General features: G+C 44.5%; 1 protein-coding gene across 1 annotated transcript; it reads left to right on the top strand.

The window, feature by feature from the left end:
• The first annotated feature begins 1,059 nt into the window (after positions 1–1,059).
• On the top strand, positions 1,060–10,796 carry LOC120469743 (uncharacterized). Its single transcript, XM_089130731.1, is given in 10 exon segments — positions 1,060–5,369; positions 5,472–5,685; positions 5,885–6,448; positions 6,641–6,853; positions 7,039–7,262; positions 7,445–7,611; positions 7,691–7,780; positions 7,973–8,230; positions 9,897–9,916; positions 9,919–10,796. Coding segments are annotated over 10 exon segments (4,029 nt in total). The 5' UTR covers positions 1,060–3,968.
• Positions 10,797–27,642: the final 16,846 nt, after the last annotated feature.

A 27,642-nucleotide genomic window follows, 5' to 3' on the forward strand; every position in this document is an offset into this window, starting at 1 on the left:
ATGAGCTCGGCCAGGTTCTCAACAGTGTTCTGACAACAGCTGAAGGCGCAGGACTGGAGGAGCTGTGCCAGGGCGTCGTCCGGCGCTACCAGAATGCTGGCGAGCCAGAGCCTGAGGTCATCTATGTTGACCGGGACTGCTGCAGTCAGTCAGGTGAGATTTTCAAATTACTACTATATCGAATGTGCATTACAATACATTTTACAAAATTTAATAGTGGTGTAAAAAACATCCTCTTTCCCTATTGGTAATGTTAATTAGTATTATTAGTACCAGCAATGCAATGTAATTGTAATAAATTTTAATGACTGAAAAGTATGTTGAAGTAATGCTTCTTGATTTTTTTTCCCCTGCACAGGTACACCTGCGGTGCTAAATCTTTTTCGGCCATGGAAGTCTATTGTAAGGCTAGATATCTTCCATTTTATGAGAAGATTCAACTGTGGCCTTACTACAGAGCACCACCCTCTCTATGGTACCTTTTGTTCAAAACTTTCCTCCTGTATCTTTGAGTGGGATCAGGAGGACGTGAAAGAACTTAAAGTGGCCAAGAGAGGGGAGTGGAAGAGCAGCCATGGTGGACAGGCTCCCACTGAGGCACAGCTCATGGCCAGCATTAGCCCAGGTGAACTGGCGAAGCACTGTAGGCGACGGACGCGCAGGGCTAAGGAGATCCAGGCCATGATTTCAGAGCTGCTGGAATCAGTGTGGGAGCTAACTGACACTACAGGGCTTCGCCTTGTTAACCCTGACAGTATGTCTCATGTGTGGGAGATGCAACAAAAACATCTTGAGTGCATCCAGGACCCTCCACATGTGGAGTTGTACACAAAGACGGGGACACTCCAGAAGGGTGGCAAAGTCCTAAACATTCTTAGGTGTGGCAGGGGGTCATCCTCACTGGAGAGTTTTCACCGCCACCAGTGTGCCTTCATTCCCGGTAAATTCTGAATGTTAAATTGCAGTAGGTTTTGTAGATTTTTAAGTTGAAAAGATACTTGTCTCACTATTTTATGTTACTGTTCTATAACTATGTCATTAAATGTATATGTCCTCAGCAACAATACTCAGGTAGGCTGTGGCGTTGCAACGATGCTCAATTGGTACCAAGGGGCCCAAAGAGTGCCAAGAAAATATTCCCCACACCATGACACCACCACCACCAGCCTGAACCGTTGATACAAGGCAGGATGGATCCATGCTTTCATGTTGTAGACGCCAAATTCTGACCCTACCATCCGAATGTCGCAGCAGAAATCGAGACTCATCAGACCAGGCAACGTTTTTCCAATCTTCTATTGTCCAATTTCGATGAGCTTGTGCAAATTGTAGCCTCAGTTTCCTGTTCTTAGCTGAAAGGAGTGGCACCCGGTGTGGTCTTCTGCTGCTGTAGCCCATCTGCCTCAAAGTTCGACGTACTGTGCGTTCAGAGATGCTCTTCTGCCCACCTTGGTTGTAACGGGTGGTTATTTGAGTCACTGTTGCCCTTCTATCAGCTCGAACCAGTCTGGCCATTCTCCTCTGACCTCTGGCATCAACAAGGCATTTCCGCCCACAGAACTGCCGCTCACTGGATGTTTTTTCTTTTTCGGACCATTCTCTGTAAACCCTAGAGATGGTTGTGCGTGAAAATCCCAGTAGATTAGCAGTTTCTGAAATACTCAGACCAGCCCTTCTGGCACCAACAATCATGCCACGTTCAAAGTCACTCAAATCACCTTTCTTCCCCATACTGATGCTCGGTTTGAACTGCAGGAGATTGTCTTGACCATGTCTACATGCCTAAATGCACTGAGTTGCCGCCATGTGATTGGCTGCTTAGAAATTAAGTGTTAACAAGCAGTTGGACAGGTGTACCTAATAAAGTGGCCAGTGAGTGTACACTGTATAGGCTACAGAAGGCTATATTGGAGACAGACATGCATCGATTTAGTTTTGTCGACTGTATATTCAGGTTTCAGGTCAGCACACACAGGCCTATGCTATGGTTCTCGAGTCGAGAACTGGTTGTTGCAGTTCTTGAATCACTAGTACAGAACCAAGAACTGTTTCTTTCGGACACGTTCGATACGGAGAACCGATGAGCTGGAGATACTGCGCATGCGTGATAGCACCGTCTCTGAACAGAACTTTCTTTCGGCCGGCTGATCCTGTGCTGATATACGAGCACGCAGTAGTACGGGTGAACCCAGGACTTAAATGAGAGGGCGAATCGGCGAAATGTAAGTTTATTTAATAACAAATAAAATGATGAAGACCATTTATGCATTTTATATATTTAAAACATGTAAAACATCCGCGTTAGCACATCGCCTAGGCTGCAGCAGGGTTCGTTTTCAAAATGTAAATGTAAGAAACTTATCCAAGATGATTATGACAATGCATACTATTATTTAACTGAAGTTGTGATTACAAATGCCCTTTAATTTGAAGTATTTTTATCCGCCGGGATGATAGAATTGACGTCATTACGTGATGACGTAAAAGAACTGGTGAACCGTTTTTTTGAACCGGTTCATTAAAATGAACTGTCCAAAAGAACCGGTTCGCGGAAAAGAACCGGACTTCCCATCACTAGAATCCATTTGGTATTTTTGCGTTTTTTCCCGCAAAGGTTTAATAAATACACAACGGACTCGGTGTGCAACCCAGATAGCAAACTGACATTGAATCAACGTGGAAATATGACATCGAAACAACGTTGATCTGACATTGTTTTGCTCATCGAATTAACGTTGAACCAACGTCAGACGCGTCATTCTTTCAAAACTAACGGAAAATCAACTTGAAATCAACGCGTTGTTTCAACGTTATGAAAGCAAACCAATTTTCGATTTTCATTTAGCTTTGAAGAATGCCGCGTCTGACGTTGGTTCAACGTTAATTCGATGAGCAAAATCAACGTTGTTTCAATGTCATTAGAGACGTCGTTTCCACGTTGATTCAATGTCAGTTTGCTGTCTGGGAAGGTTTCTATGCGTGACGAATTTTTAGGCTGACGTACACGAAAATATGCATACGAAAATTTCGTACTCAGTATGCAATGGCCTTAAATATCGGGATAGCGTTTTCAACCGTGGAAAGAGCTAATGCAGCAGAAAGATTTCAGAAGAGACGCTGAAGTTGCCTGCTTTCTCCTCGATAGGTTAGTCAATGTTACAGTCTTACTTAATTTTTTAGTCATTGCTTGGTTGTGTACTTTATTATATAGACAGTATAACATTTATAGGTAAAAAAGTTAAACAAGGTCTTTGATGAATAGCAGCTATTGACTACTCGCAGCTATTGTGAAGGAAGGTGCTAAAAACAAGGTTTGTAAGTTAATTCTTTATAACCTATAAATTCAGTAAGAATATAGAGATAATGATTGTAAGAAAATATTGAAGAAAATATTGCTCTCTGTAAGAATTTCTATAGCTTTCTTTTTTTATATAAATGATCAATTAGCTAAAATTGTGATTTTGCTATGTGGATAAGATTTTACAGAGAATTAAAATTAATTTATACAGCTAGACACATAAATTGTACACATAAGTTAACACATAAGTTGCTGTTTTTTTTTAAGTTACAAACCTGTTCACCCGGAGAAAAACTCGATGAAGTGTTACCACAAGACATCCTGTCATAGCATTTTTGGTATATAACGGCAACCATAGATGCAATACGCACTTGAAAAAGCGAGGCGCTGGAGAGCAAAATTCGTTTGAATGCAAAATACTATTTAACCACTAGATGGGGGTAATTCCTACACAGAGTCCCTTTAATGATTTTGAAGTAATGCCTGATGTTTTCAAAGCCTGTTTGCTTTTTTGTGTTTTTTCTAGTTTCCTTTTAACATGTCTGAATAAACATTATTCTATTTTAAGTCTGTAGCATGTGGATTTATTTATTGAACAGTAAGTATATCTGTACCATTCTGGAGAAAATTAGTAGTGTAGGATTTTTGTACCCCCCACAAGCCAGCAGATATGTCAAGTGCTGGGTCCAGTGAGACAGGAGGAGTTGAGACAGAAACGAGGCGAGTCAGCGCGGAGTTAGGGAGAGAAGGCATGCAGACATGTAGAGGAGACACGGATGCAGGGGCAGTCCGAGAAAACATGGAGGCAGTTAGAGGAGACACGGAGGCAAGGAGAGGAGACACAGAGGCAGGGGCAGTTCGTGACAACACGGAGGCAAGGAGAGGAGACACAGAGGCAGGGGCAGTTCGAGACAACACGGAGGCAGGTAGAGGAGACACAGACACAAGAGCATCAGTAGCAGGACAGGGAGTGCAGTGTTACAAGTGCAACCAGCTTGTGGAGGCAGAGAAATTTTCAGAGCACCTGTCTGACCACCACACGGATGAGATGTGTGACACCTGTGGGGCACAGGTGCAGGGTACTGTTGGTCTTTTGAACCATATCCAACAGGTTCACTATGCAGCATTCATAATGCCATCACCTCAAAAGCCACCACCGAAGCACTATAAAAGCACTACAACCACAAAAGTGCTACCAGTATCATCACAGACAACGCCATCTCTGCTCCCTCCATTAAGTAGCTCAGCCAAGCCAAACCACACAGCAACTCCACGAACTTCAAAACCTACTTCAAACAACTGGAAAGGTTTTCTTCCTGAGCAGTTTCGGAGAGTAGTCCAGGAAGCAGATCAGGTGTGGATTGCAAAATGCTTATATGAGGCTACAGGCCAGCTGAAACCCAAAATCCAAGCCTGCTGGTTTCACCCCCCACTGGAGCCCAAACCATCTCCCCCTGAGCCTGGGTGGTACTACTGTCAGAGAATGTTCATCTGGGCACCAATGAGGATGTGGGGGATTCCTTTAAAATGCCCACAATGTTCCCGTAAAATGAACAGCTCCGGGATCTACAGAAAGGTCAGGGAGGTGATTGATGTAGATAGCCACTACTACCTAGTGGGAGGTGACTATCCACGTTGCAGCAAGTGCTCTCAGCCGGTCTGCCCATGGAGCCAGGAGATACTCTCGCAGGTGGATGTGGCACACAGGAGCCTGTTCCCCGCTGTCCTGACAACACAGCTGGCTCTGGACAGGAAATGTGTGACTTTCCTTAAGCCAAGGACCAGTGGGAACAGTTCCTCCTACCTCCAGTCTGCAATAGTAGAAGCGCACAGCGAGGAGTGGGCACGGCAGACTATCCGCTACCTCTCAGACTGTGAGCGTCACATGAAGATGGCTACCTTCATCCCCTCTGCAGCTGTGAATCTTCCTCCGCCACCCTTCAGGCCCCTTCCACTTGCTCAATGGTTCGAGACGGTCCACTCCAACGACATCCTCAGCCATGTGGATGAGATGAAGGGAGTGATCACTTCTACCTATGGTAGAATTCTTAAAATGGATTCAACAAAGAAGGTTAGGGTTTCAACAGTAAAAAAAGTATATAAAATAGAATATTTATAATTACAACAAAACAGGAAATTATTTTACTTCTTAATGTTTTTGTTTGTTTTACAGATCACCAAAAAGCTGGCTGGCAGGATCGGGGACAGTGCTGCATGGATGTCAAACATCGGAAATGAGTTTGGCCAGGTGTTGAACTGTGTTCTGACGACGGGTGAAGGTGCAGGGTTAGAAGAGTTGTGCCAAGGCATCGTCACTCGGTACAAGAATGCGGGCCAAGCTGAACCTGAGGTCATCTATGTCGACCGAGATTGCTGCAGCCAGTCAGGTGGGTGAATTCTCTCTCTCTCTTTCTCTCTCGCTCTCTCTCTCTCTCACACACACACTGTTAGAACCATGTGTATTAAATATAAATATGTAATACAAATGCCACTTGTGGGAGAAGTGGTACAGGGAATTGGGAGTTTACGTAATTATGGTGTAAGTACAGGTGTTGTGGTCTATGTTATTATGGTTGTTTTTCACAGGTGTGTCTTCAGTGGCTAAGCTCTTTCACCCATGGAAGTCTGCAGTGCGCTTAGACAGCTTCCATTTTATGAGACGCTTTAACTGTGGGCTCACTACAGAACACCACCCTCTCTATGGCACCTTTTGTGCAAAGCTTTCCTCCTGCATTTTTGAATGGGACCAGGAGGATGTGCAACGCCTGAAGGAGGCCAAGAGAGCGGAGTGGAAGAGCAGCCACAGCGGACATGCTCCCACTGAAGAACAGCTCGTGGCCACCATCAGCCCAGGGGAACTGAAGAGAAACTGCAGGAGGAGGACGCGTGGAGTGGAAGAGATACGGAGCATGATTTCAGGGCTGCTGGAATCAGTGTGGAAGCTGACAGACACCACAGGACTGCGTCTAGTGAGCCATGACAACATGCGCCACGTGTGGGAAGTGCAGCAGAAGCACCTGGGGTCCCTCCAAGACCCTCCAGGTGTTGCACTGTACACAAAGGTGGGGACACTCCAGAAGGGTGGCAAAGAGCTGGACATCCTTAGGTGTGGTAGGGGGTCCTCCTCCCTGGAGAGTTTCACCGACATCAGTGTGCTTTTATTCCAGGTACATTTGCATCAAGACATACTGTATTGTATGTATTTTTTAAATGTTATTTTCTGTTATGTGTTGTAATTTTTCAAAATAACACAATTAACACTGTCGGGTATTCATATGTATTCACTTTATAATAATGGTTAATAATAATGAACAAATAAAAACAGAGTATTTTGTTTCTTAGGCTGGCGGTGCAATGCTGTACACATGCAAATGTATATGCTGGAGGGGGCATCAAGATGGAACATGGGCCGGGCCAAGGAGGCAGTAGATGTGGAGGGGGCCTCAAACCTTAGAAGCTTTGATGTTCACTTGATGTCCCAACTTAATAACTTAAGCCAGCTCGTCCATGGTTGTGCTCTGGTGCCAGAGATCACTCTACCCGGAAAATCTACTGGTAAGAGAGATCACAGAGCAACACTGGTTGACCAGAGTATTACATCCCCTCCTCCTCTTTTTCTTAGGCACCCCCCTACTCAGAGGACATGCATTTCTTGGGTCTGAAGATTGTACTATTCATGTAGGATATGTATGAGTGTATGTATGTCCTTTCTTAATCTTCGTGTTTTATACTGGTTACAGGCGAGCGCATAGCAGTGGAATATTTATTGGCCCAGACCAACAGAGGTGACCTGCTGGCTCCATCGCAGGTCTCTGAAATCCCATCGCAGGTGCTTGAGGAGGAGGATGAGCTAGATGACACCATCAGCACGCTTGACATTGTCTGCCAGTCAGCTGAGATAGGGGCTGGTGATCCCCCAAGTGCTGTGGCGGATGACACTGAACCCGGACCCCTCATCACGGAGGTCAGTAACACTTTCCGTAACACCTTACTCAAAAACACAATATTTCACTGAAGTAAATGTGGTTTCATTTTAATAAGATAAATGAATGTAAAATCAGCATTACTCACATTTTAGAGACAAGAGAGTACATTTATTTGGTTGTTGTTGTTTTTTGTTTGTTTTTTTCACTTATCACTTTTCAGACCAGCCAATGTGACTCGAGGGGCGTTGTGGGATGGGAGGCAGTTGATGCCCTTGCAGCCTACCTAGTTGGCTTGAATCGTACCATCACCGCCTTGTCAGCCAAGGAGGAGACGGACATAGTCCACCTGTACACAGCTCTCCATGCCATTGACAAGACACCTTCAAGGTACAAAATAGTAATTAAAATAGTAATTAAACATTCCATGGAATGAATGAAGCATATGGATGTCTCTTTCACCGTTTAGGTACACCCAGAAAGCTAGTGCGTCAGGAGGACCGTGGAAAGCACCCAGGAAGCCGAGTGGCTCTGCTCCCGGACAGCAGGCGGCAGAGAGGTGCTTGACCACAATTTGCTATCATTTTGGTTAAATACAAATAATTGATTAAGAGACAGCACATGTCACTGTGAAACATATTTATTAAGTGAAAATTATTTTATTGCAATGCCTATTGACATTGTATCTTGGTTCTTCATCACTTTACATCCTTGTTCACAGTCCAGATCATATCATCCTTCTCTCCCATAGACTATACATGACTCACGGCCAAGCAGCGCAGGACCCCGAAGTACACAGGGTCAGTGAGTGTGTTTGCCTCAGACTTGCCAAAGAGTTTGAGCAGTCACGCAACAGGCCAAAGGACACAAAGGGGAAAACCATGCCCATCCCTCAGTCCATTGTCAGTGTCTACAGCCACATCAAACAGCTGCTGGAGGACAGCAGGGTTGTCCTGGACCAGACGAACCTGGTTCTGGTGCCGGTTAACAACACCACAGTCTCTTCATGGTGTGTGTTATTTCATTTACCTTTCCCATACAGTCAAGACAGTATATAAAGATTTAACCTCAAGAAACCTTTCCCTTGTTAACCTTAACCTTGTTAGAAAGTATGTAATAACCTTAGAGAGGGAGGATAGGCTTACATGTGTAACCGAATGAAATGAGTAGTGATTGACGTATATGAGCACCTATCAGTAAAGAGTCCCCCCTATTTAAGATCTGGTTGGCTGTGGCCTGGGATGTGTCATGTCCGACTCCTCCCCGTAGCTGTTGTTGACAGTGGACACAGGTATGCGCCATTAGCATGTAGCAGTTCCGTTTTTTTCTGTATGCGTGGGAGTAATGATTCATTGCTGCTTCCTAGCCTGTCTTTTCTCCTCCTGGTACCCTTGACTTGTTTAAAGTGTATGCTAAGACTGCTAATCTCTCCGGTAAGTGCGAGGCGTTTTTTGAGAACGCAGATTGGTTAGTCCTGTGGGGTCGGGGTTGATATTTTGCGTTGTGTGCAGTATTCCCTGTATCTCCGCTGTATCTCCGCTGAACGGCAATTGCCTGAATACCGTATACCCGTGCTGGTGAAGGGATATTAGAGCTCACTTCCATTTCTTCGGTAAGTTATATAGTTATATGCTGCGAATGTTAGCAAGCGATGTATGCACGTTAGTAATTATTTTTGTGTGTATCTGTCTCAGGATTCTCTCTCTCTCACTCGTGAGTGATCCGTTTCGGCTGTAGTCGCAGTCCTGTTTGTCTTCCCTCCGTCATACTACGAGAACGCTGTATTTTCCAGCTGATCTGGTGGATTGTCGCTGTCTGGTTTCTTTACATCGGTGTTTAGTGTATTTTTGGGTTGCCATTCAATAATTTGTAAGGAGAATATCATTTTGCGGTTGCTCCTTTCAAGTTTGTTTACCTTATTATTGGTATTGAGTTCATTTGTTTTTGTTTATTGTGCCAAAAACTGTTTATTGTTCTGGATTTGATTTGACAGGACTTTATTCCTGCCTGTGCTTGTGATTATACCATAATCAAATTGTGATTTATTGTACTGTTTTGAGATTTGTTTCTTTTTTTGTATTTTCTTTCAGTCGCCGAGGTCCCACTGGTGAAGGGTCTCTTGTGGTGGTGGTGGTGCTCCTTCCACGGTTGCCGTGCAGCACTTTTGAAGTGTTTGGTTGTGTGAGCTGAGAGCACGGTGGTGTGAGTGTGCAAGTGTGCTTTTGACTGACTAGCTTTATGATCACTTCGCCGTGGTGAACCTCGGCCCTGTAAGGTTGCAGTTTTGTTTTTTTTTCAGTTGTGTGGTCATTAGTTTTTGTACATTGTGTTATGTCATTTGTTGCCTTTGTTTTTTTGTTTTGTTAAACACTCATGTCAGCCATGACAAAATTATCCATCTGAAGCCATCCTGGTGCAACTGAGGTTATTGTGAATTTCATGCTCTCTTTTAAATAGGATTTTCTAATAATAAAATGTATTTATTTCATGATACCCACGTTTCTGCCTACCTTTTTACGAGAGTCGAACCTGTGTGACCTAAATTTTTAGGGATCATTTATATTTCCCGGGGTGAAATTCCCATGGGTGGCGTGGCGTAGTCTAACTTTGTGTCTGAAATCTATAGCTTACTACTCCGTCACACATGTATAAAATAATTAATGTTTGTCTTGTAGGCTACTAAGGAGGGATAAAAGGAAGGAAGGGACATACTGCTGCAAGGCACTGTACTTCCCAAACAGCTCCACCTGGCCAAGGAGCCTCTCCCTGCAATGAACTCACTTCCAGCTGCCCCTGTGCAACATGCACATGAAGTGATGAGATTTGAGGAGCCTGAAAACCACGAGGGGGAAGCTTTCCCCCGCCAGCGCACTCTAGCAGCAAGTAAGCCTGTGTTCTCTCCGCCATCTCCACCTCCCCAGTTCCCTCCACAATTTGGGCCAGCTCCTCCTTTCCAGCAAGCTCCTCCATCCCAGCAAGCTCCTTCGTTGCAGCAAGCTCCTCCATTTGCGTATGCTCCTCCATATCCGTATGCTCCTCCATATCCGTATGCTCCTCCATATCCATATGCTCCTCCATATGCGCATGCTCCTCCATATTCGCATGCTCCTCCATACCTGCATGCTCCTCCATACCTGCAAGCTCCTCCATCCCAGCAAGCTCCTTCGTTGCAGCAAGCTCCTCCATTTGCGTATGCTCCTCCATATCCGTATGCTCCTCCATATACGTATGCTCCTCCATATCCATATGCTCCTCCATATTCGCATGCTCCTCCATACCTGCATGCTCCTCCATACCTGCATGCTCCTCCATACCTGCATGCTTCTCCATTGCAGCAAGCTCCTCCAGAGTCCTTTCCATCCCAGCCTAGGCAACATGCCTGGAGGCTGAATAAAGCTGCCCAGGAGGATGAGGAGCTTGTGTCAAGGGGGGAACCGCCACGGAAGAGGCTGACAAAAGAAAACTACCACTACACCTGCAAGGGGTGTGGCCAGAAAAAAAATAAAAGAACTGGACACACCCAGATGAAGGGGCGGTGGTACTGCCCAGTGTGGCGGGGGACACGAGGGCAGTAAGGGGGGTTCCTTAAGAATTATAATTGATAGCATTGCATCATCGAAATTCCGACTACGCCACCCTGGGAATCTCACCCAGAGAATTTAAATTAGCCCCTACAAAAAGGCATACACAAGTTCGTATCACCCAAAAGAGTCAGAGACATTAGTTGTCGTAAAAAAAAATCAGTTTTATTGACAATTCTTAAAAAACGAGCAGTATAAAAAAAAGGATGCTTTGTCCGAATTTAATGAACCCCTAGAGGTTTAGCAGCAGGTCTAGACAGGGATGAGAGACACCGAGGCAGAGAGTCGTAGCGTACCACCGACAAGTGCAGAACCACTGCACTGTGCTCACACACACACACACACACACACACCAGTGGTGGTAAGTAACGAAGTAAAAATACTTCGTTACTCTACTTAAGTATTTTTTTGGGGGATCTGTACTTTACTTGGGTATGTTTTTTTTGCATCTACTTTCACTCTTACTCCACTACAATATTAAAGGAAAAATTTACTTTTTACTCCGATACATTTCTCCGTGCCCGCTCCGAGTATTTATTACACTTGGCTTTCCAAACCAATGAAAAACATGGTTTTCTTTTGAAAAAAAAAAAAAAAAAAAAAAACCCGCACGCGCTCGCGCTCTTTGCCAGCACGCTCGCTCATAGCAGTTCATTTCGTCAGTTCAGTGGAAGATGATGACCGCAGAAACAGTAGCAGCTCTCGCTGTCAGCAGAAATGATCCCAAGATTCCCTACAGAGATCACCCATGGCCATCTCAAGGATATGTTTGAATTCAATGAAGTTTGGAGATTCGTATCGGCTGAAATGTCTTCTTTGCCTGCCACGGCCGTGTTACAGTGCATTCTATCTGTACCACGCGACGTAGCCTACACATCACACGTGAATGAATAGGTACGGGACACTGCAATTCACCAAAGTTGATTATTTGCATAAGCCTTGCCGGTTAAACATTTAATTCACGTGATGATGCGTTGTTCTAACGTGCGCTTTCCTGAGCGCATACTCGCCGCTCGCAGGCACCAGAAGCCTGTCAAACAGCGCCTGAATACTGGACTAAGTTATCTTTCGAGTCTTGTTATGCTAATACTGTTAAATACACACAGCGTTTACTTAAACAGAATTGGCTATGTCGAAAGCAAACATTTGAGAGAAAATCTGGTGTAATATGCGTCTACATTAAACGCGTCGCGTGCTGGTCTAAAAGCGACAGTGGTAAATAGTACTGCAGCTTGTACTTAAAGGGATAGTTCACAAAAAAAAAAACATAAATTTGTCATTATTTACTCACTCTAATGTTGTTTCAAACCTGTATTAATTTCTTTCTTGTGCTAAACACAAAAGAAGATTTTTTTTTTTGAATGTGGTAAACAGTTGCTGGTCCCCATTAACGTCCAGGAGAGAGAAAAAAACTAACGTTCCCTTTCGTAGTCACTTCGAGTTACGTCAGAAGTGACGGAGATTGGGGGTTTCGCATAGAAAGCCAATCCTCTTCGAGTATTAAAACACGAGCCAATGGCATGCAATGCCTTGGGGCTGCGGAAATTTGCATAGCGTACTCCGCCCTACTCCGTGAGTATAAAAGGAGGAAGTGAACGCAACCGCAGTATGTTTTCGCTTCGGAGCCAAGAGAACCTCTTCACTCCTGAAAGCACTGTTCAAGACTCTTCGAGACGAGCGTCCTCTTCAGTGTTGGTGTGACGGCGGTACCCAGCGAGATTCTGCATCGCCTGCGATCTGAGCAGTGGTCTGCCAGACTTTGCGCTTCTCCCTGGTCGCTTCAGCGCTGAAAGAGTGAATTTCCTCCTCTCATTGAAAGAGCTGCACGCGCACGTCTTTTTAAAGACGGTTCGCCCGTGCTCTTCTGGGTGTGATTGATTTCTGTCGTCATCTGATGGTCACGATCGCTGCTTTGTATGCCTGGGCATTTCAGCATGCAGTAGCAGCGTTCGTGGATGACTCATTTTCCTTCTGTGGGAACATGACCATCTCTACACTGAGGTCGAGACTCAATGATCTCACTTGAGTGAGAGTCCCGGTCCCCCCCGCTCGATCGGTTTCCTCCATAGGGGGCCCGTCGACCCGGGGACCTGGTGATTTACGGTGATGGTGTGGGATAAGCCCCGACGATTCCTCGGGCCACACCTCCCGCCTCAGTGCGAGAGCCAGCGAGCGTTAGTTCGATTCAGTCGGTTGCTTCTTCGGTGGCACCGGCTGCTTCGGGCAGCGCTCCAGATGATGACGCGATGTCGATCACAGCATCACTAGGCGGGCTTGACTCCTCGGGAAGTGAGGATGCGGCCGCGTTGCCTCCCTCGGGAGCGTCAGCGCCGCCGTGTCTGATCCCGCGATGATGGCCGTGCTATCTCGGGCGTCCGTGAGCATCGGGTGGGGGTGGAACTCCGCCCCTCCCCGATCTCTCGCGGCTGAATAATTGGTTTTTGGGTAACGCTGCCGCCTTACGGCCACGGCCAACCCCAATTTCCTTTTTTCCCCGAGTTGCATGCGGAACTGACACGCACTAAAAAATAAAAAAATAAAAAATAAAAAAAAAAAAAGCGTGCTTAGTTCCCCGCCCTTCCTCCCCTCGGCGATGCGGCTGTCTGTGGGTACGCTGGGGCTCCCCCGGTCAACCGGCGGTTGCTCTCAGATGCCCCTCCAAAGCCTATGGGTTCTCGTCGTCTATGGCGGCGCGATTCTGTAGAGCGGCGGGACAGGCAGCCTCCGCCCTGCATATGATGAGCACCTACAAAGCTAGCTGCTCAGGAATGTGCACGAGGAGGTGACGGACCAAGCGAGCTGCGAGCCTGTCGCCTACCTTGTCCTTAAACGGGTCACGGAGGCGGTCGCTCGCTCCCTTGGTCAGGTGATGCCCACCGCTGTGGTCCAGGAGCGTCATAATGTTCGGCGGTGCGGTCCAGGACTTTGCCCAGCACTTCTCGACCGCCTAGGAGCAGACGAAGGCGGTTTCTCTGCCCCGACGGCCAGCTGCTGCCTCCAACCAGCCGTCGGCTCGGACGCCTCCGCCAGCTCGCCGCCGAGGACGCCCCCCCTGCGGCTCCCTTCCCTCCCACGCGGCCCCAGCAGCAGCCTTCAGCCGGTTCGCGTCGCGGAGGAGGCCACAGGTAAGCGTCCCAAGAAAAGAGCCCCCCCTCAGGCCGCGTGCCCCGCTAGATGCCAGGCGAAGCGATGTTCCTGAGGCGGGCCGCTCAGTGATAGTGTCATGGTTTTTCTCAGGAGGCGGTGGCAGGGCCCCTCCTTCCCCGGTGGAGGGCCGGTGGAGAATCTTTTGTTCTAGCTAGCTCCCTGAGCTGGTTGAGGAAAAGCTGACACTGTCATTGAGCACACAGACTGGAATGAGCGCGCACGACGTCCAGTGCGTCGCCCCGTTCATTCCTCTCTGTCTCGGAGGGCGCGGAAGGGTGCGTGTGTCGTCCCCGGGCTACGCCAATCCCTTCCCCCTCTGTCGCCAGACCCCCGGCAGAACAGACCCCCGTGGAACGCTCTGCCTTCCCTGGTCTCTTCTGTCGGGGAGCGGGTTTCGACGGTGCATCCGGACGGGGTAACTCCTGCACGCATGCCGGTCGACCCGCCTCGCTGCCCCTCCGGGGGGACGTCTGTGGTTCGCATGACCCCGTTGGCTCACTTCCTGGAAGCCTGGCTAGCGCTTCCCGGGGTTCCCGCTGGGTCATCAGAACGATCGGATTCGGCTACGCGATTCAGTTCGCACGGTCTCTTCCCCGCTTCAGGGGAGTTCGCTCCACGATGGTTGGTGGCAATGCCCCAGTCTTGAGAGCGGAGATTGCGACCCTGCTGGCGAAGGGTGCAATCGAGACGGTCCCTCCAGCCGAGGTGAGGTCCGGGCTTTACAGCCCCTACTTCATTGTCCCCAAGAAAGACCGGTGGGTTACGACCGATCCTGGACCTGCGCATTTTGAACCGTTCTCTCCATCGACTACCGTTCAAAATGCTCACGGCCGAACGCATTTTCGAATGTGTTCGGTATCAGGATTGGTTTACAGCGATCGACCTGAAGGACGCGTACTTCCATGTCTCCATTCTCCCTCGACACAGACCGTTTCTTCGGTTTGCCTTCGAGGGCCAGGCATACCAGTACGCCGTTCTCCCATTCGGGTTAGCTCTGTCCCCTCGCGTCTTCACGAAGATCGTCGAGGCAGCCCTTGTTCCCCTTCGCGAACACGGGGTTCGCATCCTGAACTATCTCGACGACTGGCTGTTACTAGCACACTCTCGAGCTCAGGTTTGCGAACACAGAGACCTGGTGCTACGGCACCTAGCCCGTCTGGGCCTTCGGGTCAACCGGGAAAAGAGCAAACTTTGCCCCGTGCAGAGGATCTCTTTTCTCGGCATGGAGATAGACTCGGTCGCCATGTCCGCGCAGCTCACGAACGAGCGCGCGCACTCACTGCTGGCTTGTCTTCGACAGTTCGAGGGCAAGAGTGCGGTTCCACTGAAACTATTTCAGAGGCTCCTGGGGCATATGGCATCCGCGGCCGCGGCAACGCCGCTCGGTTTGCTTCATATGAGACCGCTTCAGCTGTGGCTTCGCGATCGAGTCCCGAGGTGGGCATGGCATCGCGGCTCGCTCCGAGTTCCAGTGACTCCGACGTGCCGCCGATCCTTCTTCCCGTGGTCGAACCTCAGCTTTTTACGGACAGGGTCCCTATTCAGCGAGTTTCCAGGCATCTCGTTGTCTCCACGGATGCGTCTACCACGGGTTGGGGTGCCATGTGCAATGGGCATGCAGCCGCCGGTTCCTGGACAGGAGCCCAGCGCCTCATGCACATCAATTGCCTCGAGCTGTTGGCAGTACGGCTCGCCCGGCACCGCTTCCGAGCGTGCTCTAGGGCCAGCATGTGCTTGTCCGCTCAGACAACACTACGGCAGTAGCGTACATCAACCACCAGGGGGGGTCTACGCTCGCGCCGGTTGTCGCAGCTCGCCCGCCACCTCTTGATATGGAGTCAGAAGCACCTGAGGTCCCTTCGTGCAGTTACATTCCTGGAGACCGGAACCGGGCAGCCGCGAGCTGTCCCGGGCCCGTCCCATCTCCGGCGAATGGCGACTCCATCCCCAGTCGGTCCAGCTGATTTGGGACCAGTTCGGGGAGGCACAGTTAGACCTGTTCGCCTCTCGGGACTCGTCCCACTGCGCCCAGTTTATTCTCTGACCCGCGGCTCTCTCGGCTCGGATGCGCTGGCGCACAGCTGGCCACGGGGCCCACGCAAGTGTGCGTTCCCCCAGTGAGCCTCCTTGCACGGGTGTTGTGCAAGATCAAGGAGGACGAGGAGCAGGTCTTGCTGGTAGCCCCCTACTGGCCCACCAAGACGTGGTTCTCCGAACTCTTGCTCCTCGCGACAGCACCTCCTTGGCCTATTCCTCTGAGACCGGACCTACTCTCTCAGAGACGGGGCACTCTGTGGCACCCTCGTCCCGATCTTGGAGGCTGCACGTGTGGCTCCAGGACGGGACGAGGCAGGTTTGAGTTCGCTGCCACCTGCGGTGGCGGCAACCATCACTTCCGCAAGAGCGTCGTCCACGTGACACCTTTATGCGTTGAAGTGAAACCTCTTCGTCAATTGGTGTTCTTCTCGCTGAGAAGACCCCCGGAGATGTTCGATCGGAGTCATGCTTCCTTCCTGCAAGAGGGGTTGGAGCGCAGGCTGTCGCCCTCCACCCTTTGGATTATGTCGCGGCCATTGCCGCGTCTCATGTTGCAGTGAAAGGTAAGTCTATGGGAAGCATGACCTGGTCGTCAGGTTCCTGAGGGGAGTGAGGGGGCTAAATCCGCCTCCCTCCCCTCCTGCCCTCTGGGGACCTCTCAGTAGACCTGGGTGCTCTGCAGAGGCCTCCCCTGGAGCCTTTGCAGTCGGTAGAGTTTTTGCCCTGTCCTATGTGACAGCACTCCTGATTGCATTGGTATCCATCAGGAGAGTAAGGGACCTGCACGCACTCTCTGTTGACGAAGTGTGCCTGGAGTTCGGGCCGGCTTACTCTCACGTATTCCTGAGACCCCGGCCTGGATATATGCCCAAGGTTCCTACCACTCCCCTCCGGGACCTGGTGGTGAACCTGCAAGCGCTGCCCCTGGAGGAGGCAGACCCAGCCTTGGCACTGCTCTGTCCGGTACGTGCTCTCCGCACCTATGTCGACAGAACGCAGTGTTTCAGGACCTCAGACCAGCTCTTTGTCTGTCATGGGGGGAGCCAGAAGGGAAGGGCTCTCTCAAAGCAACGGCTGTCCCACTGGTTAGTGGATGCCATTGCTTTGTCTTACCAGCAGCAAGGCCTTCCGTGCCCCCTTGGTGTGACGGCCCATTCCACTCGGAGTGTAGCCTCCTCTTGGGCTTTAGCGCACGGCGCCTCGCTAACAGACATCTGCAGAGCTGCAGGCTGGGCGACACCCAACACCTTCGCCAGATTCTATAATCTGCGAATTGAGCCGGTATCCTCTCACGTACTCGTTTCGGCCAGTTCTGGATCCGCTCAGGTGTCTTCGCTTGCTCGCCACTCCACTCCCCGGACTGGATAAGTGCGATATTTCCTCAGTTCTTCCATTGAAGTCTTGAGTCCTCCAGCACCGACGATGCGGGCACCACTGCGTGGCTCTGGATGCTAGCTAGGTGCCTCCATGCGCACGGTTCCCCATGGTAACCGTCTCATGTGTATTATCCACTGTAAGCCTCTCTGAGCATGTGTCTTCCCTTGGCAAGCCATCTGCCACCCCTGGAGTTTAAATCAGTAGCCACCTGCGGTTGGTACTCCAGTGTTCCATATGCGTTCCTATGTGGCCATATGTGTATTCTTAAGTCCTCCCTTCGGTAGGCAGCTGGTAGCATGTCCCCTTCGGGATATGTTTCCCAGTGTACCTTGGTAATCCTGTGTCAAAGTCGGATCCCCAAAAAAAAAAAAAAAAAAAAGAGGTAAGGCTCGGGGGTTCAGTCTTTCGCAGGGCACTGGAAGACAGCTTGAAGATGGCGTGATGGCACAGACCCCCAATCTCCGTCACTTCTGACGTAACTCGAAGTGACTACGAAAGGGAACGTCTCGGTTACGTATGTAACCCTCGTTCCCTGAGTAGGGAACGGAGACGTTACGTCTCCCTGCCACTTCTGCTGTATCGCTGGGTAGAGGCCGAGTTCAGTCTTGGCTCCTCAGCGAAGACATACTGCGGTTGCGTTCACTTCCTCCTTTTATACTCACGGAGTAGGGCGGAGTACGCTATGCAAATTTCCGCAGCCCCAAGGCATTGCATGCCATTGGCTCGTGTTTTAATACTCGAAGAGGATTGGCTTTCTATGCGAAACCCCCAATCTCCGTCACTTCTGACGTAACGTCTCCGTTCCCTACTCAGGGAACGAGGGTTACATACGTAACCGAGACGTTAAACACTGGGGACCAGCAACTGTTCGGTTACCCACATTCAAAATAACTTTTATTTTCAACAGAACAAAGAAACTTATTTGGGTTTAAAGCATCTTGAGAGAGTAAATTAAGACAATTTTTATTTTTGAGGGAACTATACCTTTAGTGTTAATAAAACAAACAAACAAAAAAAACACACAAGGAGAAAATCACTCACTGACTGAGAACTTTAATAGTAGCTTTAATAAAAATCAATAATTTTTACAGTGAAGTCTTGTTGTAATAACAAAGAAAATAATAACAAAGATTTTTATCTTCGCCACTGGCCTAAATGTATGCCTTTCTTTTTTTTTCTTTTGTTACCTAAGTCTTTGTTTTTAACAGGGACATTAGTTTGGCTGTAATGAACAGCCACTTGCAAAATAGTAAAACCAACTTGAAAAATAATCGTGATAAAAAATCCTGATCGTGATTTTCCTAAAAAAAATCGTGATATATTTTTGCCATATCGCCCACCCCTGAAATGAAGTAGGCCTATAGCATTATTTACAAACCAGTTATTTAAGAGTTGTCAGTCATTCATAAGATCACTTGTGTAAGTAAATGTAGTAAATACAGGTAGTTATAAAGCATTTAGTAGTGGTCAGTTAACTATTTGTGTGAGCTCATCTAAAGTGAGTAGGCTATTCATGACTTGTAAAGCATTTATTAAGGAGATTTAAGGGAGATCAATCTTCTAAACAGTAAATGTAACTGTGATCTAGAACATAGAAATATTTAACAGCCTTTAAATCTCCTGTTATTGTCTCTTATGATTGCAAATCTAACAAATTCTTAATTGCAGTATGTAATCTCATCATTTGTTCAATTAAATAATTGCATATCATCCCCAAAATAATTGATCTGCATAATTATTTATATTTACAGTTCATGGAATATTTACTTTTACTTTCGGTACTTAAGTACTTCGGATAAAATCGGATACTTTTGTACTTTTACTCAAGTGATGTTTGAATGGAGGACTTTCTACTTTTACTGGAGTAATATTTTATTTAGGTATATATACTTTTACTCAAGTACAACTTTTGAGTACTTTTACCACCCCTGACACACACACACACACACACACACACACACACACACACACACACACACACACACACACACACACACACACACACACACACACACACACACAGGGATGTTAATTCCAAGCACTGAACACGGTGAGAAAGATACCGTCACCCAAATAAGAATCCTCTGCCCCCGGTACTCAGGCCCTGCTAACACACACAAAGGGTATACGTCAAATTCAGAAAATAATAATAAAAAAACACTTTGATAGCTGGAAAGGTTATTAACACCTAAATCAAGAAACCAAAATAATTATAATTAGTGAATTGGATTAAACAGTTAGTTGAAACTAAATCCAAATGTCAACAGTAGCAAAATGTATAAAGAAATAATTAAAGAAAATAAACCAAACTTCCGTCAAAATTATTAATAATAATTAAAAAAAAAATTCAGGCAGGTGGGAGCAAAATACCCCAATCCAAAGAAATGAACTATTATTTCAAAAAAAAAAAAAATTGAAAAATAGATAACTCAACTTTGGAAGCAAAATCAAATGAAAAAAACAATTAGAAAAATAAATTAGATCGAGAGAGGAACAAGGATTACAGTTCAAAAGCAAAATCAAATACAAATGAGAAAACAATTAGAAACATCCAAATGAATTAAATTGAGAGAAGAGCAGATATAATATACAAAAATATACAAAAAATAGGCAAAGAAATCGACATGCAAAACAAAATTTGCCATGGTTTAACAAAACTATTTGGGACATGATGAAAAAGCGAGATGTGGCTCTAAAAATATTTCTTAAATCAGGACTACCAACGGATCGACTTGCCTTTACAAGTCAAAGAAATAAAGTTACAACTGAGCTTAGAAAGGCCAAAGCCAGTTTTTTTCTTGAAACCATCAGAAATGCACAAGGAAATAGTAGAATAATTTGGAAAACTATTGATAAATTGATTGGAAAAGAAAAGTCAAAATGTGAGAATATTCGTCTCAATATTAATGGAAAAATAATAGCCGACTCTTTTGCAATTGCAACAAATTTTAATGAATACTTTTTAACAGTTGTCCAAAAACTGGCTAACAATTCTAAAAATGTTCTTCCTCCTCTCATAATCAGTACTCATAATCAATTTTAACCTTAGTTTAATAACTAATACAATAGTTGATAAAATAATTACTACGCTAAACAGCAGCAAAGCAAAAGATATTTATGGACTTGATACTTCTTTTCTGAAACAATATAGGGACATTTTCTCTGAGCCATTAACAACAATGATTAATCAATCGATTAGTGAGGGCATCTTTCCAGCAGCCCTAAAACCGGCGATTGTCACCCCTATATTTAAATCCGGAAACAAACAAGATATAAACAATTATCGTCCAATAAGCATCCTTCCAGTTGCGTCAAAAGTGCTAGAGAGGGCTGTGGTAGAGCAACTTACTACCCACTTTGACTCACATGCTCTTTTAAACGCAATGCAATTTGGCTTCAGGCGGAAATACTCAACAGATTCTGCTTGTTGCTACCTCCTAGAAACTATCAGGGCATACGTGGATCAGGGAAGGGTGGTGGGAGCAGTCTTCCTTGATCTGCGTAAAGCTTTTGATACTGTCAATCACCAGATACTTTATAGTAAGTTGCATCAATACAATCTTTCTGAGCACACCCAAAAGTGGATAAAATCTTATTTGAGCGACCGACATCAGTGTGTACGAGTGAACAATATCCAATCAGCGTTTAGAGCTACTTCGATGGGAGTGCCGCAAGGGTCTATTTTAGGACCCTTGCTTTTTAGCATCTATATAAATGACCTCCCCAGGGTGTGTTCTGACGTAGATGTAATCATGTACGCTGATGATACTGTGATCTTTACCTTTGGGGACAATGAGCTGGAGGTTGCTGACAAATTATCAAGAGAAATGCAGAAAGTTGCAGAATGGTTGCAGACGTCTTGCCTGACCCTAAACGTTGACAAAACAGTTTCAATGTTTTTTTTTTCAAATAAACGTAAAATACAACAAACTCAAGGGATTCTAGTAAACGGACAAAAAATTAAAAATGTAAATTAAATAAAATATTTAGGTTCAGTACTTGATTCTAACCTTAGTTTTAAAAGTCATATAAAAAAACTCAGTAATAAATTAAAATTTAATTTGATGAACTATAAACATATTAGAAATTCACTATCTACGGAAGCCTCAAACACATTCCTTAATACTATGATTGTTTCACATCTTTTGTATTGCATGTCTAGTTGGTCTCAGGCGGGTAAAACCTCGCTAAAGTTTCTTGAATCATTATACAAAAGGGCTATACAAATTCATGATAAAAAGTCTCGCTACTACCATCATTGTAAAGTATTAAGTAAATATAACATTTTAAATTTTGAAAATCGTATTAAATATAATCAAATTTCTTCTCTATTTAAAATTATCCATAACATCGCTGCACCTCCTTTAAGAAAATTTGTGACACTAAATTCGGAGAGAAATTGTAGAACCACACGGTCGACAGTTAGAGGAGAGTGCAGCGTTCCAGAACGTAGAACCACATATGGTCAGGGACGTGCACAGGAATTTTGAGGGGCAGTTGCTCTGACCTGAAAAAAGGGCACCCCCCCCCCCCTCCTCCTCCCCCCTCACGGGCTATATGAAGGAATATATTCAGTTGAATTTGTCACCTTCCAAATTGCCTTATCTAGCCGTGTTTATGTCCAAACGCAATGCCTCATCTTATGGTCTTATTATTATTTATAAAGATTGCAAAATGTCAGAGATGAGACAAATGAGCAAAAGAGCTCCTCATATTGTTGTTAATTGTTTTTTTTAAATTATTATTATTTATTTATTTATTCGAAAAGAAATAATCTGGATTGAATGGAAAAACTCGAAAAAATAAAAAACGCTTAGATTTCGGGAAAAAATACAATCCTTTTTTGCCAATCCTGACCTCCCCCTGCATGGGGCCCTAAGCAAAATTCTGCTAAGGGGCCCTCTACCTGATCTGTGATGCCGTGAGCCATGTAAACCATTTGCCATTGCCACTCAATACCGCCCATACAATCCTCCCTCCTTTAAACAAAACAGTCAAAGAACAAGTACAACAATATAGAACAGAATGAGGTTCAAACAAACAATATTTACTGAATAAAGCATTTTTATAGAATGTTAAGATAACAAGTGAATAATAACGTAAACATAAATAAGAAGAAAATAATAAAGTACAACCCTGAACTTTGGCTTTTGGGATTAATTTTGATTCAATCTACAGCCAGGGTATTTTCGGAATCAGTAGCCTATGATTTTTATTTATTTATTTTTTTTATGCATGTTGAAGCAAATCTTGATTTATTGTTATTTACTGAGGGATTTGCATTCATATTGACCAGAATGTCCAGCTAATCATCATTTTAAATTCAATATAGCCTATAAATCAATAGTCAATCAATGTCAAATTGCCAATACATTGGTTTCTATCTTGCATAATTAGTGCAGTTGTTTAGAGTTTTTAACTAAACTGAGACTAGATAATCAGTGTCTTTATAATGTGTACTTTGATTGGGAGTGCCATCATTCACATATTGTACAGTATTTCTGGTCTCCACATTTCTGCTTGAAAAATGCGAGTTTCATTTCGTGCACGCGCATATGAATGCAACACACGCGACGCGGTTTCCGAGCTGCAGTAAACAAACACTGTTGTTGCACTTTGTCGTTTATCAAAAACAAAACGTAATAAATAATGGTATTTTACTCTCACTTTTGTCAGGCAAAAAGTGATGCAAGAGATGCACTGCCTGCCCAGATAGGTTAGCAAGACCAAAAACCATCAAACTTTGCTGACATCAAACTAGAGAGGAGAGAACACATGTTTACCTGACCTGCTGGTCCCGCAATTCACTCTCATGTTTTTCTTCTTCCTCTTTTCGTGACGAGAAGGATAGTTTCGCTTCATTTTGTCATGGACTTCGTACACATTAATTAGCGCGCGACACGAGATGGAGGCGCGGCCTGAGTAATTTGCGGTGCCTTACCATACACACCGGTCGCGTGCAGTCTATGGTCGCGTGCGGCACTGCAGCCACGTAAACAGTTTGACTTTCACTTTCAGTGCCCGAATGGAAGTGAATGAGGCTTTGCGATTTTTATATTATTTTTTTGTCTAGGCCTACGTGAAATTCTCCATTGTACGATTTTTTTTTTCCCTCGGAAGGGCAACCTGAGTCGAGAAGGGCATATGGGCAGTTGCCCGGGCAACCTGAGCAACCCCCCTGTGCACGTCCCTGCATATGGTCAACAATCTTTTTCTTATAAAGCAGTGAGCCTTTGGAATACTCTTCCAAATGAAATTATAGCACATTTACACGCCTGACCAAACAGTGGTTATTAACAAATCAAACCTGTACGCACTGAATGACTGTGATACGAATGATGCAAACTGTGAATGAATGAGTTAAAGATTCTTGTAGTGGAGAGTGTTATATGATATGAGTAAAGTGATGCTTCTGTGTTCGAATCAACTGTGTATTATAATTTTGTATATAATTTTTAATTGTTGTAAGTATACCATCAACCTGTCCAGGGACTGCAGGCGGAAACTAGCATTTTTTTGCTATAACATCTCTTCTTTCTTAGATTAATGATTTTTTGTGCATTGTCCCTGATCAAATAAATAAATAAATTCAAATTCATGTGCAGTTGTGTGTGTGCGTCACACGTTAAATGTTTTAAAATGTAACACAACATTCAAATGCAAATATGCACCCTCCCCCACTTGAAAGGCTGTGTGTCCACCAAAGCGTTTTTCCACACGCCTGGCGTACATGTTTTCAATTGTTTTCAATGGGAGCGCCGCGTTTTTTTAAACGCCATGAATCAAAGCAGCTCCGGAGATTAGGCTGGCGTTTTTAGTATATCGTTTTTTTTTGGAATTCAAGAACAATATAGGCTATAGGCTACAAATTGAACATGGTTCATTTTTTGTAAAACTTAAAAACTGGCCTTTACTTTTCTTGACGACTCCTTGGTAGCTTTTGTTTGAAGGCATTCAATTGCTCCAAAAACACAAACGTTATAAACATAACTGCACTTAATAACAACGGATTAATAAACTGTACCCACGAGTTCCTAATCCGTGCTCTCAGATTGCTAAACCGTGCCCTCAGTTTTTGCAATCTGTACCCACAAATTCATAAACCATGCCCACGCTTTCGCAATCCGGACTCACGGATTTGTGGCTCGTCCCCCAGAGTGTGCCGCATGATTCAACCAGGCCTCCTGTTTAGATGCGGGATGCATTGCATTGTTTTTAAAATCCTTTTTTAAAATTGATAATTTGTTGTATTTAAAAAAAATAAATACATTTAGTATACTTTTATCTTTAAAGTAAATTTTTAGAGGAAAAAGCTCAGTATAATAAGCGAAAAAATAAAAATAAAATAATAATAACACACAGTTCAAAAACTGCAAAAGGTTTGTTTATAAGTTATAAATTATTTTATGTTAAATATATTACTGTCTTCGGTGAACTCATTCATAGTAATAAACGCAAATAATAATTAGCTAACAAATCAAAATGCATTTAGGCTACATAGGCCTATTTAGAAGACGCTTTTATCCACAAAAAAAAAGAACAAAGCAATTCGTCAAATGTCAGTCTTAGACAATAATAATGGGCTAAGATTCTAACAAACAAACAGGTTTTTAACGCATATCCAACTGTTTGTATGAAGCGTGCACTCCTATCAACAGTGGGACAATTTAAAATAATCTAGCATTTCTGGTCATACGGAAAAAAAATACATAATACATTATTTGCAACTACTTTTATTTGTGTAAACTCACAATAACAAGAAAACGTCGTTATTTTTCAGACACATTTATTATGATTAGCCTTTAAATCACCTATAAATCATCTCACTATGCTTCCCGAGACATGCTCTTCTCATTTAGCACTGCGGGCAAAATATAGTTTTTAGAAAGTAAAATCTATTTTTTTTTTCATATTAATTTGCGAATATTTTAAATGTTTAATAAAGGTAAAAAGTCAATGTTATTTATTTTTTTGTGCACAAACACTTGGATAGCCTATGCGTCAAAATCTTGTGTTTAGGCCTATTTGTGATAATCTCAGCCCTGTTTTATTATTGTCTAACCTGTATTATGACTGACATTTGACGAATTGCTTTGTTTCTTTTTTTTTTGTTGATAAAAGCGTCTTATATCTAAATACAGTATGTAGCCTAAATGTAATAATAATAGCATATTATTATTATTAGGCCTATTATTTGCGTTTATAACTTTAAATGAGTTCACTTAAAACAGGAATATGTTAATCATAAAACAATTTATGAATGTTTTATTTTTATAGGCCTATAACTTCGTGTTTGTGTTAGGCTATATTTATTTATTTATTTTTTTGTAAGTGAAGTCCTTTTAAAAACAATGCATCCCGCATCTAAACAGGCGGCCTGGTTGAATCATGCTGCACATTCTCGGGGACGAGCCACAAATCCGTCCGGATTACAAACCCATGAGTACGGATTGCGAAAGCGTGGGTACGGTTTATGAATTTGAGGGTACAGATTTCAAAACCTGAGGGCACGGTTTACAAATCTGAGAGCACGGATTAGGAACTCGTGGGTATGGTTTATAATCTGTGGGCATGAATTGTTAAACCGAGGGAACAGTTTAAGAATCCGTGAGTAGCCTACAGTTTATAAACTGAGCGGACGGATTGCAAAACCGTCGCCTCGGATTGATTTGTGGTTTCACCGGAACGAATGAAACCTCCACAACGGATTGCAGCGTGCGTCCGATTGAAGACAGCACATTTCAGCGCTAGATGAATGAAACGAATGCGGTTAGCTAAGATTTCAAAAGTGGTGGGGACAATATCGACCCTGGCAAAAAGTGGTGGGGACATGTCCCACCCTTCCCCAAGTACAGGCTAGAGTGTTAACCTTGAATTTATCTGCGACCTCAGCTCTCAATTAAGAAGTGACAAATTAAGTCGGACACTTTAAGTAGGCCTAAATAAACAGTTAATAAACTCGCTAATTAACAGCTATCTATTTAAGCTTCAAGAACGGTAGGCTAAAACATATTAGCTGTCAGCCAACAGCATGTAACGAGGTTCGATCTCGCGTCGTTTGGAGGTCAATGAGTTTGAGGATGATGCGTTAACCACACAGCTATCGCTAGACTGATAATGCATCGTTGTCTTATACGATTGTAAAGCCTCATTGATGTACCCTAATATGTTTCGACTGCAATGTTTGAAGGTTTCATTATTTTTTCAATTTAATTTCAGTATTGTGATTAATAAATTAATTTAACAACGTTTCACTTGAATTGATCTGCTACCATCTTTCAATCGCTCTGAAAGAGCCGCGGCGCAGCTGAAGATTACACAAAAAACAGACACTTTTCAAAGTCTGTGATTGTAGCGCCTCTTAGCGGCCAAAGGCAGCAAATACACCTCAACTTTTACCGCCGCGGCAAAACTGCGTCAGGAAAAAACCACATTCTGGTTGTCTACCTACTGTATGTCTCTCGCTTTTGAAAGATTCCCGTTAACTAGGATTTTGCTGGTTATGTCTTTATACAGCAGTCCCACCCAAGCTAAGAATCTCCTAGGAAGCCCAATTTTTTCCAAAACTTGAAATAAGTAATGGTGCGAGACTCGGTCGAATGCTTTTTCAAAGTCTAAATTTAAAACTATCAGCCGAATATTTCTGTCTCTCGCGTAACAGATGGCATCTCTTATCAGAATAAGGCTGTCCGTGATCTTCCTCCCAGGGACAGCACAGGCTTGATCCGGGTGGATCAGGTCTGCTAAAACTGTTGATAAACGTGTTGTTAAAAGTTTGCTAAAAAGTTTACAATCAAAGTTTAAAAGGGTTATAGGACGCCAGTTTTTTATATCAGTCTTGTCATCTTTTTTGTGAAGTAAAGTCATTAAACCGGTCCTAAAACTGTCAGGGAGTTGGTCAGTCTTGTCAAGGTCATTAAAAACAGTCAGAAGGTCTAGTCTTAACCCTTTCACACGTAAGTTTAAAATATTCCAACTGACCCCCCAGCGTGAGTTTTTCAAGGCGACCGTTATTTAGAACTTGCCACTTTAATGTTTCCATGGTGACGCGTCATTGCTTGTCACGTGACACAGCACAACCAGAACAGAGCGGGGAATGAATGATGATCTGCTTTTATGTCATTTTTCCTTTTTTATAAAAAATATTCAAAAATGTAGCTATATCATGAAACACTGATATTCCGATTGTCAAATATGTGCAAGTGGATGGGTTTTGTTTTTTAGACATCTTTATAACGATCGCGTTAGTTGAGCTGTATGCACAACGGGCGTCGCCATT

The sequence above is a fragment of the Pimephales promelas genome, chromosome 5 (assembly GCF_988280905.1).
Source record: "Pimephales promelas chromosome 5, fPimPro1.hap1.1, whole genome shotgun sequence".
NCBI lineage: Eukaryota > Metazoa > Chordata > Actinopteri > Cypriniformes > Leuciscidae > Pimephales > Pimephales promelas.